At 35.4% G+C, this 15,159-nt stretch overlaps 1 protein-coding gene across 1 annotated transcript; it reads left to right on the top strand.

The window, feature by feature from the left end:
• Nucleotides 1-5,447: 5,447 nt before the first annotated feature.
• Nucleotides 5,448-13,734, top strand: LOC148951224 (uncharacterized). The gene is made up of 4 exons (XM_089090187.1): nt 5,448-5,506; nt 8,336-8,587; nt 10,551-10,731; nt 13,410-13,734. The coding sequence occupies exons 1-4, from the start codon at nt 5,492-5,494 to the stop codon at nt 13,700-13,702; spliced, it is 741 nt and encodes a 246-aa protein (XP_088946313.1). The 5' UTR covers nt 5,448-5,491; the 3' UTR covers nt 13,703-13,734.
• The last annotated feature ends 1,425 nt before the right edge of the window (nt 13,735-15,159 follow it).

The following is a 15,159-nucleotide window of genomic DNA, read 5'->3' as shown; positions in this document are numbered from 1 at the left end:
ATCTGAATTTTTTCTGTACAGTTACAGCGCGCTCTTTTTCACCATTATCGAGTGCAGTTACTTGGGTACTACCCCATTATGCGGGCCTCTCTAAAAACTCAAGTTTGGTTAATGCTAATGAAATAAAATAAAATAGGATGAATATATAATAGTCTAGAAACAAATGGACCTTAATATTCTTCTCATGAAAAGATCCTTTAATAGCAGAGAGAGCTACTTACAATTGGAATGTTACATGCTTCAGAGTCCATATTGAAACTGATATAATTATACCATTCACATCATGGCTTTTCCACAAAATAAGTTTTTCAAAGAAAAGTAAAGAACTCCGTTAAACAAAAAATGAGCAAAAATAAATTCAAATAATCTACCAAGCGTGAAACCACCACAAATCATCATCAATAAATAAATTAAACCCAGAACGAAGAGAAATTATAATAAATAACCGAGACAAACACAAAACGAGCAGACATTAACATGAGTTGGACGCAAAACGCCTATGCCTCCCCAAGACCAGAACAAAATTTGCACTTTACTGAAAAAATTCTGTCATTACCTCCTACATTTATTATCTCAAAGACAAGTTTTAACTATTTGCATGCTTAAAAAATCATTATCTGATTTTTTTTCTGTACAGTTACAGCGTTTGGTTCATTGATTGTTTTATCAATGGTAGTAACGTTTGCTGGCACATTGTTTTTCATCGATTCATGTGAAAATTCCTTAGTGATATTTTCTAGCAATACCCTTTTAATTTTTCCCGCAATTTTACTGTCTATTATCACATTATTTTTACACAGGTGGCAGTTCCGCCGCGTGGACAAGATAGGGTTTATCATATTAGTAGAAGAGTGGTTCTGTCTTCTTTTGATCTTCCATCCAGTGCTGATACCCGAAAACTGAAAATATGGTTTAACACAGGGTTACAAGTTACCACAAGCACTAGCAAGATGATGCCCCTCTTCATCAACTATTATTTTTATGTTGGTATTCTCTTTGAGTGCAGTCATCTCCGGAGATCTCAATCTCGCATATCCACCATCATAAGACTTAAATTTTTTTGGTACTCCAAAGAAATTTAATTCCTTACTGTCATAACAATGCACGCAATCGTTTCCGTTAGTTTTACCACTTGTACTTATTTCATAGTTTAAATACTTCTCCTTGTCAGCATTCAATGCTACAATAACACTATCGTGTGAACACAGTTTCTTAAAATGCTTCATCCTCACTTTTTTATAGATAATAGTTATGTGTTTATCGTTCCACTGCGTAAAAAATACTGATTTAATACATGCAATAAACTAGGTAGTGTCGATAACTGGCCATAGAGTACCAGTGGGAAAGCCGCATCGTGTCTCTGAGCAAGCATAGAGTGCAATTGTCAGAGCCGTAAGCATATTTTATGTCATTTTAAGAAACGTAAAAAAAAAAATGAAATAAAAAATTAAGTTGAATAATTTAGAAGACAAAAAAAAAATTTAGTTTAAAAAAAATTGCTACTACAAACAATATTTTTCTAATAGTAAGTCACGACTAACATTTCTATATCATTCTCATTTTGAATTTGGAAATATTAAATGTTATTTTTTATGTTGAAAGTATGTTATATGTCATTCTAAGATATGTAAACAAAGTTTAAAAATATATCATGTTCAAAAAAAAAAGGGGGGGGGTCAGAGGGAGGTGGATTGGAGGGGTGGGGGGTTAGCAGGGGGTTGGGCAGGGGGGGGGGGGGTTAGGGGCAGGAGTGGGGGGGGGCAAAAAGTTGGGGAGGGGGTCCTTGGGGTTGGGGTAGGGGACCTTACAACACTGTTGAAATGGTAGTTGTGTATTATACCGAACACAGTTGAGAATCGCCCAAATAAAAAAATATGTATCTCTGAATAGGAGTTAGCATTCTCTCAGATGGTTTACCATTTTCATTTCTGTCAACGCCTATAATCATGCTACAATGAAGAATCATGTTCAACATTAAATCTCTTTAATTCATACAGTAATATCCTATCTGTCTGTTACCTTAGATTAACACTATAAAGGAGTACTGTCTGCTTGTATGGCGGGGGGACTTTCCGCTTGTAAGCATTGTAGCTACATTGGTTACCTGTCTACTCGGAACTGTTATAGCTACATTGGCTACCTGTCTGCTCTCTTTCATTGACACAGTAAGGGAGCACTGACCGCTTCCTCTAATTAACACTATAAAGGAGTACTGTCCGCTCTCTTTCATTGACACTGTAAGGGAGTACTGACCGCTTCCTCTAAATAACACTATGAAGGAGTACTGTCCGCTCTCTTTCATTGACAAAGTAAGGGAGTACTGACCACTTCCTCTAATTGACACTATAAAAGAGTACTGTCCGCTTGTATGGTGGGGGGACTTTCCGCTCTCTTTCATTGACACTGTAAGGGAGTACTTACCGCTTCCTCTAATTAACACTATAAAGGAGTACTGTCCGCTCTCTTTCATTGACACAGTAAGGGAGTACTGACCGCTTCCTCTAATTGACACTATAAAGGAGTACTCTCCGCTTGTATGACGGGGGGACTGTCCGCTACTTATCATTATAGCTACACTACTAGCACTAAAAAAAACTTTAGCGAAAAGGGCGAGGTATTGACTAGGGGGCGAACCCCCTCATATACGTAATAATTTCTGTCTGTTTTAAGTTTTAATGTTGCTCCTTACTTTCAGTAGAAAAACTACTTTTTTTTATTTAATTTCTGATCGTTTTTTAAATAATGCTGGGAAATCCGGCGCCCCCTTCGTAGAAATGTACCTTCCGCCAAGGAAACATCCTCCATAGAAGGATCCTACCCCGTAACCCCCTCCTCCGACACCCCCATCAGAAAAAATCCCTCCTGAAACGTCTTTATACTTCCCATTAACCAATACTATATGCAAACAATGGGCAAAGTTCATAGCTTCCAGCCCTTCCCCGGAAACTGTGGGGGATTAAGTCATCCTCAAAGACATGTTTATTAGATTTTCGACTATAATGAACAAAATAGCTATCTCAAAATTTTAGATTGGGTTACTTTGGGAAAAATGAGCGAGGGAGGGGACCAAGTTGCCCTCCAATTTTTTCGGTCACTTAAAAAGGGCACTAGAACTTTTAACTTGCGTTCAAATGAGCCCTCTTACGATATTCTAGGACTACTGGATCGATACGATCACCCCTGGAAAAAAAAATAATAAAAATAAACACGCATCCGTGATCTTTCTTCTGACAAAAAATACAAAATTCCACATTTTTGCAGATAGGAGCTTGAAACTTCCGCAGTAGGGTTTTCTGATACGCTGAATCCGATGGTGTGATTTTATTAAAGTTCTATGACTTTTTGGGTTGTTTCCTCCTTTTTTTGAAAATAAGGCAAATTTTCTCAGACGCGTTTGTTGGGTAAAACTAAACTTAATGAAACTTATATATTTGAAATCAGCATGAAAATCTAATTCTATTGATGTATCTATGGGTATCAAAATTCCGGTTTTTAGAGTTCCGGTTACTATTGAGCCGGGTCGCTCCTTACTTACAGTTCGTTACCAAGAACTGTTTGATAAGGGACCGATTCAACCTCTGTGGCGGAAGAGGATGGGTAACCCTAATCTCTTGAAGTCAATAAATACTTTAGAAAGAGTTCTTAGAAATCAACCAAACGGTCTGGGACACTGAAAAAGCTGACTCGTAAGGCTAATTGAATCCAAGCAGAAAAAGAAAGGAATTTCGGACATTCACCACTGAATGTTGACATTAACCAGATTTCGGACATTCACGGTAATATATAGACGTTAAATGATCTCTTTAGCAGGTGAAAATAAACTTTTTTCAGCAGGATGTATGTGAGAATCCGGAGCCGGATCTTGGCTAAACATGATATAAATTAAGAGTGGCCTATACAAAAAATATCACCAGATATAAACTAATACTTGATTATACATAAGCGCTGTTGTTGTATTTGTGCTTTTTTGGGTTCCAATGATAATCATATTTCGCTTAGTAATAGGGGAGGTTATAGTTCTTGTAATCAGTCTATCTAACAGAATAATTTGTCAAATATCCATAAAGTGGGTTAGAAAGTAGAACTGTATCCACACTATTGGTGGTTGGAATCACAAGACAATATGACATATATAGGTAGAGAAGGTCCCTAAATCGTTTTGGTACTTCTTAATTATACGGACACACTCAAGAATTTTGCTCTCTAAGATCTGAAAAAACCGGTTTGCTTCTCTGCAATCAGGCATGATTTGCTTATTTTTAGTCAGAAAACTGCGATGTAGTTATATTTTGATTAAATATTTAATGTACAGAGGTGGTTAGGGGTTAGGTATTTAATATAATGTGTTCTGCTCGGCCTGCTATCCATATTTCTTTGTGGTAGTTTCTAAAATTTAGTTTCGCAAGTATTATATTATCATCATAATTTGGTATATTTCATTAGGATTAACCTAACTTCACATCTTGGGTGTGTTCCGTAGATTTAACAAGTACCTCGTTTTCTTCTAGAAACCAACCATATGATGATTTTCAACCTCAACTAAACCAGAGAAAAAGAAACAGCTAATATCCTAGTTTATGTTCTCAGGGGCGTGGGATCAATCTGACTTCTGTGGGTGTGGGTGGCTGTTGAGAGTTGTCTAAGCATAGGCAACAGGTATTTGTCAAGAAGGGCTAGGCAAATTACGTCAGACGGAAATTTTTTCTGTTACAAATAGGTATTTAACACTTGTAAAATCTTAATCAAACAGTTCGTGGTAACAAACTGTATGTAAGGAGCGGCCTGACTTAATAGTAACCGAAACTCTAAAAAAAAGGGTATAATTTTGGATACCAGTAGATACATCAAAAGAATTGGATTTTTATGCTGATTTCAAGTTCTTTACGCTAAAGTTTGACTCTGTCTCGCTGCTCTATTTTTTAAAACAATAAAAAACTTTAGCCTAAAGAGCGAGGCGTTGAGGAGGGGACAGCCCTTTTCATATATGGAATAATTTCTGTTCGTTTTAAGTTTTAATGTCGCTTCTTACTTTCAGTTTAGAAAAAAATGTTCTTTTTAATTTAATACACTTATGAAATCAATAGTTGCAAGCAATAGAGGCAAAATATCGTAATACTGTTGATAAACCCTGCTTGAGTTTTCGCTTAGTCTTTTCCATTCCCGGTAAAGCGACCTTACCGGCACTCTATAAAACAAATGGTAATATTAATAAAAGAATTGGTGAAAGGATGAAAATGACGTCAAAATTATTAGTTCCGACACGTGACAATCAACTCTGTGAAGGCCCAAGTCAAATAGGTCATCGACAAAATAATGACAACAGATATTCATAATTGAGCTTTTCCTCTATTTAGAAAAACACGCAAGGTCTTTGTCACACTTTCCTTGTTGATTTTTTTTTCCTTTATAAGAGTTCTCTTTAAATAATATTTCATCTAACAGTTTATCCAGCAGTTGCATTTCGAGTTGTTGCTAATACCGTGCTATCAAAATGCAGAGCATCAAGGTAAAGTTAGATATATATACGGGATATACTGTTATCTATTTTATCATATAGTATATTAGAGAAAAGTGATTAATTAAATAGCCAATAATAACTAACGAAATCGGTCAATAATATCGTCGTTTGCTTCGTTTTTTGGAGTCTATTTAACCAAACAGCAATGATACGAACCCTAATTAGTGTTGGAAGTTTTCCCTCACGATATGTTCTTCTTTTCTTTTGCATCTCACCGATCTTTGATCTTAAATAGATAGCATAATTCCAAAACCTAAATAGAGTAACTATGCTCTAGTAGCTGTAAAATTTTACATTTCGCTGACCTTTTCCCAGTCCTGTAGGTTTTAGTTCGACCAGTGTCTTGTTTGACATGGACGAGCACTCGCTTTTCATTAGTGTAGTTAAAAGTACCAATAATTCTCTCTATGCTCCTTTGTGTTTTTTAAAGGGCATCAAAAACATGGTTGAATCCCAAAAATCAAACAGGAGTTAAAGTTTTGGTTTGATGGTAGGGGGCTATTTCTCTATCGTTCTCAGTTAGCAATAACATGAGCAAGCGCATGAATAGAAGATGTTCTACCCCTCCCCCTAAAAACCGCAAAACTAAATGCATACAACCACGACTGTATCCAGGATTTTTCGGAGGGGTTACAAAAGGATTTTTGGTACTTATTACGGATCCAGAAAACACGCGAGAAGCGAAGCTTCGTTAATGTTAATGAAATAAAACCAAATAGGATGAAAATATAATAGTTCAGAAGATAATTTGGGCTATATATTTGCACATTAGGGGGGGGGTAAAGAATAGCATATATTAAATACGTAACCTAACTTGATCAAACCTAGGTACCCTTTATTCCCCCTAAACCCCAAAAAACTAAAGTTTAAATACAGTTCCCGGAGAGAAAAATCCTTTGTTTATACATAATCTTATATAAAGACCGGGTAATGCCTATCTGATGTTTGCAATATAATTCTCGTATGTTTTTTTGGATTCTTAATAGGTAAATATTTTTCTCGGTTGGGGGGGGAGTAAAAAAAAATTAAAAACGCATCAAAAATTTGTTTATATTCATTCTTGTTTTCTTTTTACAAGTCGGACAAACATTGTTGGAGGAGGGGGTTCCAACCCCCTAGCCCCCCTGGATACCGTCTTGCGTACAGCAATCAACAATTTGTTATAAGATCCAAGAGTCATTACGGTGCATTAGTCCTACTTCGTGGCCCTTTTTACAGTTTGAGAAGTTTTAATTCAATAATCATTTGGTTTGACAAGGACAATTGTAATATTCTTTATCGATTACGTATAATATATTATTATATGGATTAGAAATATTTTCGAACCATTGGTCTCAAAACTAATTACCCGTCAAGATTAGTATCCATTAAGAATTTGCTTCGGAACCTGCACTTCTTGAGTGAATAACAAATTTTTCATGTGAAATTAAAGAGCAGTGTTCAAACATAAAGCGAATAGGAACCATATTTGAGGGCTATTATATTTATTTATCTTAATGTTGGTCAAAATTTTCATTAAAAAGAAAGAAATTAAGAGTGTGTCCGCATGCAAAAATGTTTTTCGGGGTTATTCGAAGTATGATACAACCATTTAAGCTGAAATTATAAATTTTGCATATCTACTTGGTTGACAATTAATCAGTATCTGGAACATCCAAATTTTAATTATCGTTTCAATTGGAGAGTCAGATATAATGTACGATTGTATATAAGGGACTTTCTGCCGAAAGTTCTAAGGAGTATGCAGCAAACTAACGAAAATTTTTGAAAAAATATTCTACTTAATCATTGTTTTCCATATGATAAAGAAGAGGAGTCCAACGCCCCTAGACTCACTTACATTGAATAATCTCTCTCAAGACAACTTCTTCGTATTTATTTGAAGATGGTGCAAATATCATACACAAGTAAAATGATTTTGTTATCATGTTTAAAACGGCAAATTGTGTACCACTGTATTTCTTATGAATGGATAGTTCTGCTTTTGTCTTGACGCCTTTTTACTGAATGAGACCGGTTCGGCAAATAATTATAATGAGATTAGTTCTTTTTGTATAAGTTGTTTTTCTTGCCACTTCGATAGCAGTCACTTTGTTTGAGTCCCTTGAAACTATGCATATTTAAAGTAATATTTCCAACTTTGAGGAATTGTATTGCTAAATTCAGACGCATGGGATTTTAACAAAAATGTTTCGAGGACTTGGTTACTATTTTCAACTTGAAATTTCTTTTAGATACTCTATGAGACTGCTAGGAAACCCTTAATGGTTTTGAGAGCCGTTTGCTCTAAAAAGGAACCTTGAAGGATCTCTCGAAAAAGCTGAAAATATCAAAAAAATCCTGTACATGTGAAATCTTTATATCATGTTTCCTTATTGTAAATATAATTTTTGGCTGCTATGTCTAGAGGTAAATTTTAAGGTGCAGCAATGCACTTTCAGTATTCTTCTATTTATTTTACAGACGTCTATTTTATGCACGCCTATCCGAATCTAATAATTATTTTAGTGATATTAATTGACTGTCTAGTCTCTTAAGTATATCCCTTATTTGTATTTTGCAAATGAAATATCCATCCAAATAGTATAGGCATACTTTTTGTAAAGGATTTGGAAAGGCATGTAAGATAAAAATAATTTTAAGTGAATTTGTGTGTTTTGTAGATGAACAATTATTTAAGACCACTCTGAAAAGTATAACTGAAAACCACAAAAACTTTTTGTAAAACTATTTCGGGAAAGAATGGTATAGATTTCTGAATATAGGATAAACCAAAATTCAGAAAACATGATTCTGTAATATTTCAAATATATTTAGAAATGCCTGATCATGCTTGCCGTGGTTACAATGGCTAGAAGCCAGTTGCTACCGGCAATGATGACACGCATGCCTGGTGCTATGCCATCAAGTGGTTTTAATTACGCAGTCAACGATCTGAGTGGAAATGAGCACAGCCACACGCAAAACCAAATAGGTGCAGCAAAAACTGGCCAGTACAAAGTTGCTTTGCCTGATGGCCGTCTACAAACAGTTACCTATGTTGCAGATGCGGCTGGATACAGAGCAAAGGTATTTTTAAAATGCTTTTTTATGCTTAAATGCCAGAAATGACAAAAAAAATCCCAAGTTCCAACAATGGAGACTTGAAACGAGTATTGCCAATACTCCTGAATACTTGCTGTCTTTATTTACTGAATTTCAAAACTGCATTTGAGATTTTCAATCTTGGCCCCATCAACTTGAAAACGACAACTTATACAAAGATAATATTATACATTAAGGCTTCAGTCATATTAAACAAAAACATGAAAATATAACTGTCCTTGATATAGTAGCCCACCGACTTCTAAACTTCCGATGAAATGCTTAAACACATTTTATCAAAAAGGAATATAAGCTGAAAAAAATTGAAAAAATGTTAAATTTTTTATAATTTCCGCGTAATAAATAAGTTAAAGAGCCTCCTCCCAGACCACCCCAAAAATTGAAATAGAAAGCCATAATGCATGAAAATGGTTAAGAAATAGATGCGAGTTAAACCAATGAAATATTATCTTTTTTAAAACTTGGATTCTACATGAAGTTAAAAAATAAAACAAGTTTTTTCAACTGAAAGTAAGGAGCAGCATTGAAAATTAAAACGAACAGAAATTATTACGCATATGAGGGGGGTTCTCCCCCTCGTCAATACCTCCCTCTTTATGGTAAAGTTCGAATTTTGTTCCAATTCTTTTAAGAATGATCCCTGAATCACAAAGTCCGTTTAATTGGAATAAATAGCTCTTTAGAAAGTACAAAAAAAAACTTTAGCGTAAAGAGTGAGGCATTGACGAGGGGGCGAACCCCCTCATATACGTAATAATTTCTGTTCGTTTTAAGTTTTAGTATTGCTCCTTACTTTCAATTGAAAAAAATTGTTTTTTTTAATTTAATTTCTGATCGTTTTTTAAATAATGCAGGAAAATCCGGCACCCACTTTATGGAAAATTTCCTAAGTCCATGAAAAATTCCTCCATGGAAAGATCCTCTCACGTAACTCCCTCCCTCCAACCTCCACCCCCCCCCCCCAGAAACAATCCCCCCTGAAAACGTCTGTATACTTCCCAATAACCAATACTATATGTAAACAACGGGCAAAGTTCATAACTTCCAGCCCTTCCCCTGGGGACTGTGGGGGATTAAGTTATCCTCAAAGACATAGTTATTAGATTTTTTGACTAAGCTGAACAAAATAGCTATCTCAAAATTTTGATCGGGGGACTTTGGGGAAAAAACGAGCGTGGGAAGGGGCTGAGTTGCCCTCCAGTTTTTTGGTCCCTTACAAAGGGCTCTAGAACTTTAAATTTCGTTTCAAATGAGGCCTCTCACGATATTCTAGGGCCACTAGGTTGATACGATCACCCCTGGGACGAAAAAAATAAATAAATACGCATCCGGGATCTTTCTTCTGGTAAAAAATACAAAATTCGACATTTTTGCAGATAGGACCTTGAAACATCTACAGTAGGGTTCTCTGATATGCTGAATATGACGGTGTGATTTTCATTAAGATTCTACAGTAGGTTTATCTACTCAAAGCAAAGTTTGATTTTGTTAAACATCTACAGTAGGGTTCTCTGATATGCTGAATATGATGGTGTGATTTTCATTAAGATTCTATGACTTTCAAAGGTTGTTTCCCCTTTTTTCGAAAAGTAAAGCAAATTTTCTCAGGCTAGTAACTTTCGATGGGTAAAACTAAACTTGATGAAACTTCTATATTTGAAATCAGCATAAAAATCTAATTCTTTTGATGTATCTATTTCTATCAAATTCTGTATTTTAGAGTTTCGGTTACTATTGAGCCGGGTCGCTCCTTACTTACAGTTCGTTACCACGAACTGTTTGATTTTTTCAAAGCAACAAGAACTATTAGAAGACGTTCATTGCCTAGATTTAACTTTTTTTTTACTTTTGTCGTTGCCTCTTTTTCAAAACAGGTGTTATTAGTAATTCTCTGTAGAATATTTAACACTTGAATCACCCTTTTTAGGTTGACTACACTCCTAATGTTCCGGGTGCTGCCACAACAGCTGGTGATGCTCAGGTAGGTGCACTTGCTTCAATACCTCCAACTGCACCACCCTCAATGGCAGCTGCAATGACAAATGGATATGCTTCAGGTTTAGGAGGAATGAATCCTTATTCAATGGGTTACAACCCCATGATGATGGGTAAGCTCACAATTTCTGTTTTATTATCAAAATTATTTAGATTTTTGTTTATTAAATAATTGTTTCAGATTTAGAACATGATGTCAGGAAAAGGGGATTTAAGCACATATTTGATTATGAAATATAAAAAATATATATTAGTAATAAAATTTTGAATTATTGACACAAGAGGAAAATGTTAAAGAAAAGACAAAATTGCACCTTGCGTGGGAATATTTCATAAATCTATTTTATACTACTGACTTAAGTAATACCTTATGAACTGAGTAACCTTTGTATTTCACAACCATTTTAATTTTTTGATTTGGTTCGATATCTCCCTAAACACATTCAGTAATTTGAACTTGATACCCTTAGTTGTTACTAAGGCATTGCAAATAAACCCTATCGACAACCTGGATGTATTTAATATCTTTGGATTTAGTTCAGCATTGTATGAAAGCTTCGAGTTAATTCCCTTTGCCAGTCCTGAGATATTGCAGATACACTATTTTGACAATCTGGATGCACATGCAGTATTTCGATTCAGTTCATCAACCTCTCCCCGTGCAACCTTTCCGGAGAGTTTAAACTTAATAACCTTTGCCGATCCAGAGGTGTTGCACAAGCTCTCTTTCCTACTCTAAAGCATATGCTTAAAAATGGCTAATTTGCATTAGTCACAGACCTTGCCCCAGATCCTGTGGGGTCATACCATCTCCGAAGGCTTGCTTACTGAACCTTTCGGCTATCCTGGACGAAAAGACTATCTCACAATTTTGATCGAATATCTTTTGAGATTACCGGGGGGGGGGAGAAGGAGGTCATGAGAGGGGGGCTGCTTGTCTTCCAATTACTTTCTACTCTTAAAAAGGACAGAAATTTTGATTTCTGATAGAATGATTCCCATTCAAATTGCTACGACCACCCTTTTCATATGAAGTCGCTCTAAGAATAAAGAAGTAATAATAATAAGTTATACATTGAAGGCTTATGGCTCTTTACTGCAGGCAACGCTAGAGATTCGTTGATTATTAGTGTTTATTTAGAATCTGCAATAACAGGGACCATTGGGCTTTATATTTAAAATTTATTCTGTGCATTCTGAGAAGCAAAATAAAATAGTCCATGAGAAAAAAATTGGAATCACAACCTGACCTGCACCAGTAGAAACAAAAACATTGAAACTTTGGTAACGTAAATATATATCGATTCAAAATACTCAAAGAATATCGATTCAAAATACTCAAAGGACTTTAATTTCAAAATTATCTGTAAAAAATATGAGCCTTAGATACTTTGACCTATTTGGAGAAAGGAGGAAACACCTTCTGATAGTGGTTTCTTGTTGATGAAAACTGGAACATGTTTTAAAATATATTTTTGTAAGTGCATAAGCATGTACATTGAATAATAAACCTTTATCAGTAAAGCAAAATTCAACCTTAGCGTAAAAAGCAAAGGATTAAGGAGGTAGGAACACTATTGGGGTAAAAGGTCAAGGAAGGGGGCCTATTGGCCTATAATCCTTCTAACTCTCAAATTTGCAGAATTTTTAATTCCTATTGAATGAGCCTCATCAGATCTTTCTTAGACCACTCCATCTCTATTGGATCTGGGAATAAAGAAGTAAAAATAATAAATAATACATTGAGGGCTTATGTTTCTTTATTGCAAGCTACGCTAGAGTGCTTTCGATTAGAAGTGATTAATTGAAACCTGCCCTAATAACAGTCCCAGTGCTTTGCATTTAAACTTTGAGTTTACACTTTTGTGAGAAACAAATATCAAAAGTTCGTGGGAAAAAACTGCAAGTAAAGAGAGGACATGTTTCAGCAGTAGAGTATATGTTTCAGCAGTTATCAAGACGCTAAGATTTTGATAATGTAAATATTTGCAAAGAATATCAATTCAAAATACCTAACAACATCAATTCTTAAAATTATCCGCAAAAGCTGAGAGCTTGGGATAATTTATTTAATTTTAGAGAAAAGAGGAAAACACCCTCTGATAACAGTATGAACTTGATGCAGAACAGGACCGTAATTTTTAGGATATATCAGTTTATATGTACATTTGTAAGTGCATATGCAGGCATATTGAGCCACAAACTTCTTTCAGTAAAGCACTAGTCAAACCTCAGTGCAAAGAGTGGGGCCCCCTAGGCGCGGGCCTAGGTTTGCAATATATTATTACTGAGTGATTTTTTTCTTAGCAAATATTGGATTGATAGGATTTATTTTCAAAGTACCAGGTGCACTCCGCCACCGCGCTGCCTATTCACGGAAAAGTAATTTTCCGCCGCAACACTGGGATTCTGTGGCCACTTATAAACTGTCAGATGTCTCCCAAGAATGGCGGCCGAGAGTTCTGTATCACCTCTCTCTTTCATTATTTTTGGCTCATCCGTTGCGTTCTGTTGAGTGCTTCCACTATCCCAAAACTTTCAAAGATTTCTCCGAAAAGCTCACAGAAATGGAGCGGCTAAACACTTGGGCCTAAAAGCGTCAAAACTTTAAATCCAGCTCTGACAATGGAAGAAATAGCAACAAACCTATTACATAGGATCATTTCTGTCCAAAATAAGTTTCAATGTTGCTCTTTATTTTCATGGAAAAAACTATTTTTTTATAAATAAGGCTTTCGTATGTTGATTGTACATGAAGTGCCTTTATGTAATTATGGTCTATTTCTTTTAGGCATGGGACGTATGCATGGACAAGGAATGGGAGGCATGTACAGCGGTGGAATGGGAGGCATGTATGGTGGTGGAATGGGAGGCATGTATGGTGGTAGAATGGGAGGTATGTATGGCAATGGCATGTATGGTGCAGGTATGATGAATGCTGACCCCTATATGAGGATGGGAATGGGATCTGTTGCATATGGTTTGCCTGGTGGAATGGGAGTTACTTCCCCGTTTGGATCATCTTTTAATTACCAAACACCATTCTCAGCAGTTTCGCAATATAATAATGGAGGCTTCTTCTAGAATCCCTGGACTCTCTTTTTTTTAATACTTCTTTTTGTATATCTATTCAAATATATTTTTTCAAAAAGTAGTCATTTCATGCGGTTGAGACATTCACAGATTTTACCGATACAGCTTGACCTCGAGTACCAGTAAATAATGCTGACAATGTTATGCAACTATAATGTGAGAATTTTTACATATTACAGTAGCAATTACTAGTGTACAAGCTTGAATTCTACATGTACTAGTATAAAAAAAACACAAATTTTTTCAACTGAAAGTAAGGAGCAACATTAAAACTTAAAACAAACAGAAACTATTACGCATATAAAGGGATCACCCCCTCGTCAATACCTCGCTCTTTACGCTAAATTTCGAATTTTGTCCCAATTCTTTAAGAATGACTCCTTAATCACAAAATCCATTTAATTTAAATAAATAGCTTTTTAAAATTACAAAAAACTCTAGCGTAAGGTGGGAGGTATTGACAAGGGTTGACCCCCCTCATAACGTAATAATTTATTTTCGTCTTAAGTTTTAATGTTGCTCCTTACTTTCAGTTTAAAAAACTTGTTTTTTCTGATCATTTTTAAATATTCTCGACAGTGCCCAGGCATCAAGGGAGGTTAAAGAATAATTTATAATCCCCTTCCTAACCTCCTATATCTATCTAAATAGCTACGGAGAATTAGGAGATTTGGATGTAAAAAAGCTCTTTTGGAGCCTGAAGAAGTTTTCCAAGCCTGAAATGAATTAACTTTGTTAAATGAAAATATATCTATACTAACCCTTTAATTTGTAGGGACTTGGGAATGAATTAGCCATCGCGCAGCATTACTGGTTCTAAAAATGGAAAGCTCTATATATAGTTACTCGAATATTAAATGGATTCGCCATCTCAAAATTTTTAATCAATGCCAGTTGTGCTTTCTATTCGGCGAAAATGGTCGTTTGGCGCCACAAAATGGTGAAATCCTTTCTGCTTCTTAAAAAGGGCACTAAAAACTATGATTTTCATTGTAATGAGCCTTTTCCAGATATTAAACAAACATTGGATCCATCCAATCACCTCCGGTGAAAAAAACATGCACAAATAATTAGATATGCATTTGTGATCATCCTTTTCGGAAAAAAAAATTATGCAGATGGGCCAAGAAATCTCTGGAGAAGGGCTCCCTACAAAGCTGAATTTGATGGCGTGATTCTTAGCAACATCACTCATTTTTTTAGGGGTGTCCTCTTGTTTTTCAAAGATGAGGCAAATTTTTTCAGGCTTCTAACTCTTTATGAGTAACATTAAACTTAATCAACTTTACGTATCTGGAATGCTTGGATAAAACCAATTCTATTGATGTATATATCGTTATTAAAATTTGTTTGGTTAAGGTCTCGCTTACTACAAGAAACAGTAACTCCCTACTCAGCGTTTTCTACCACGGTCTATTTGACTACACATGTTGCATATCTATTAATTT

This window comes from Artemia sp. Qi Xiang Cuo, chromosome 6 (genome assembly GCF_049724085.1).
Source record: "Artemia sp. Qi Xiang Cuo chromosome 6, ASM4972408v1, whole genome shotgun sequence".
Taxonomy (NCBI): Eukaryota; Metazoa; Arthropoda; class Branchiopoda; order Anostraca; family Artemiidae; genus Artemia; species Artemia sp. Qi Xiang Cuo.
The sequence above is the reverse complement of the archived record's forward strand: the minus strand, read 5'-3'. Positions and strand labels throughout refer to the sequence as shown.

Bases quoted from the DNA above. Each gene is read 5' to 3' on its own strand.
- LOC148951224 (XM_089090187.1), top strand. The intron at 8,588-10,550 runs GTATTTTTAAAA...CACCCTTTTTAG, and splicing joins CGGCTGGATACAGAGCAAAG to GTTGACTACACTCCTAATGT. The intron at 10,732-13,409 runs GTAAGCTCACAA...TATTTCTTTTAG, and splicing joins TTACAACCCCATGATGATGG to GCATGGGACGTATGCATGGA.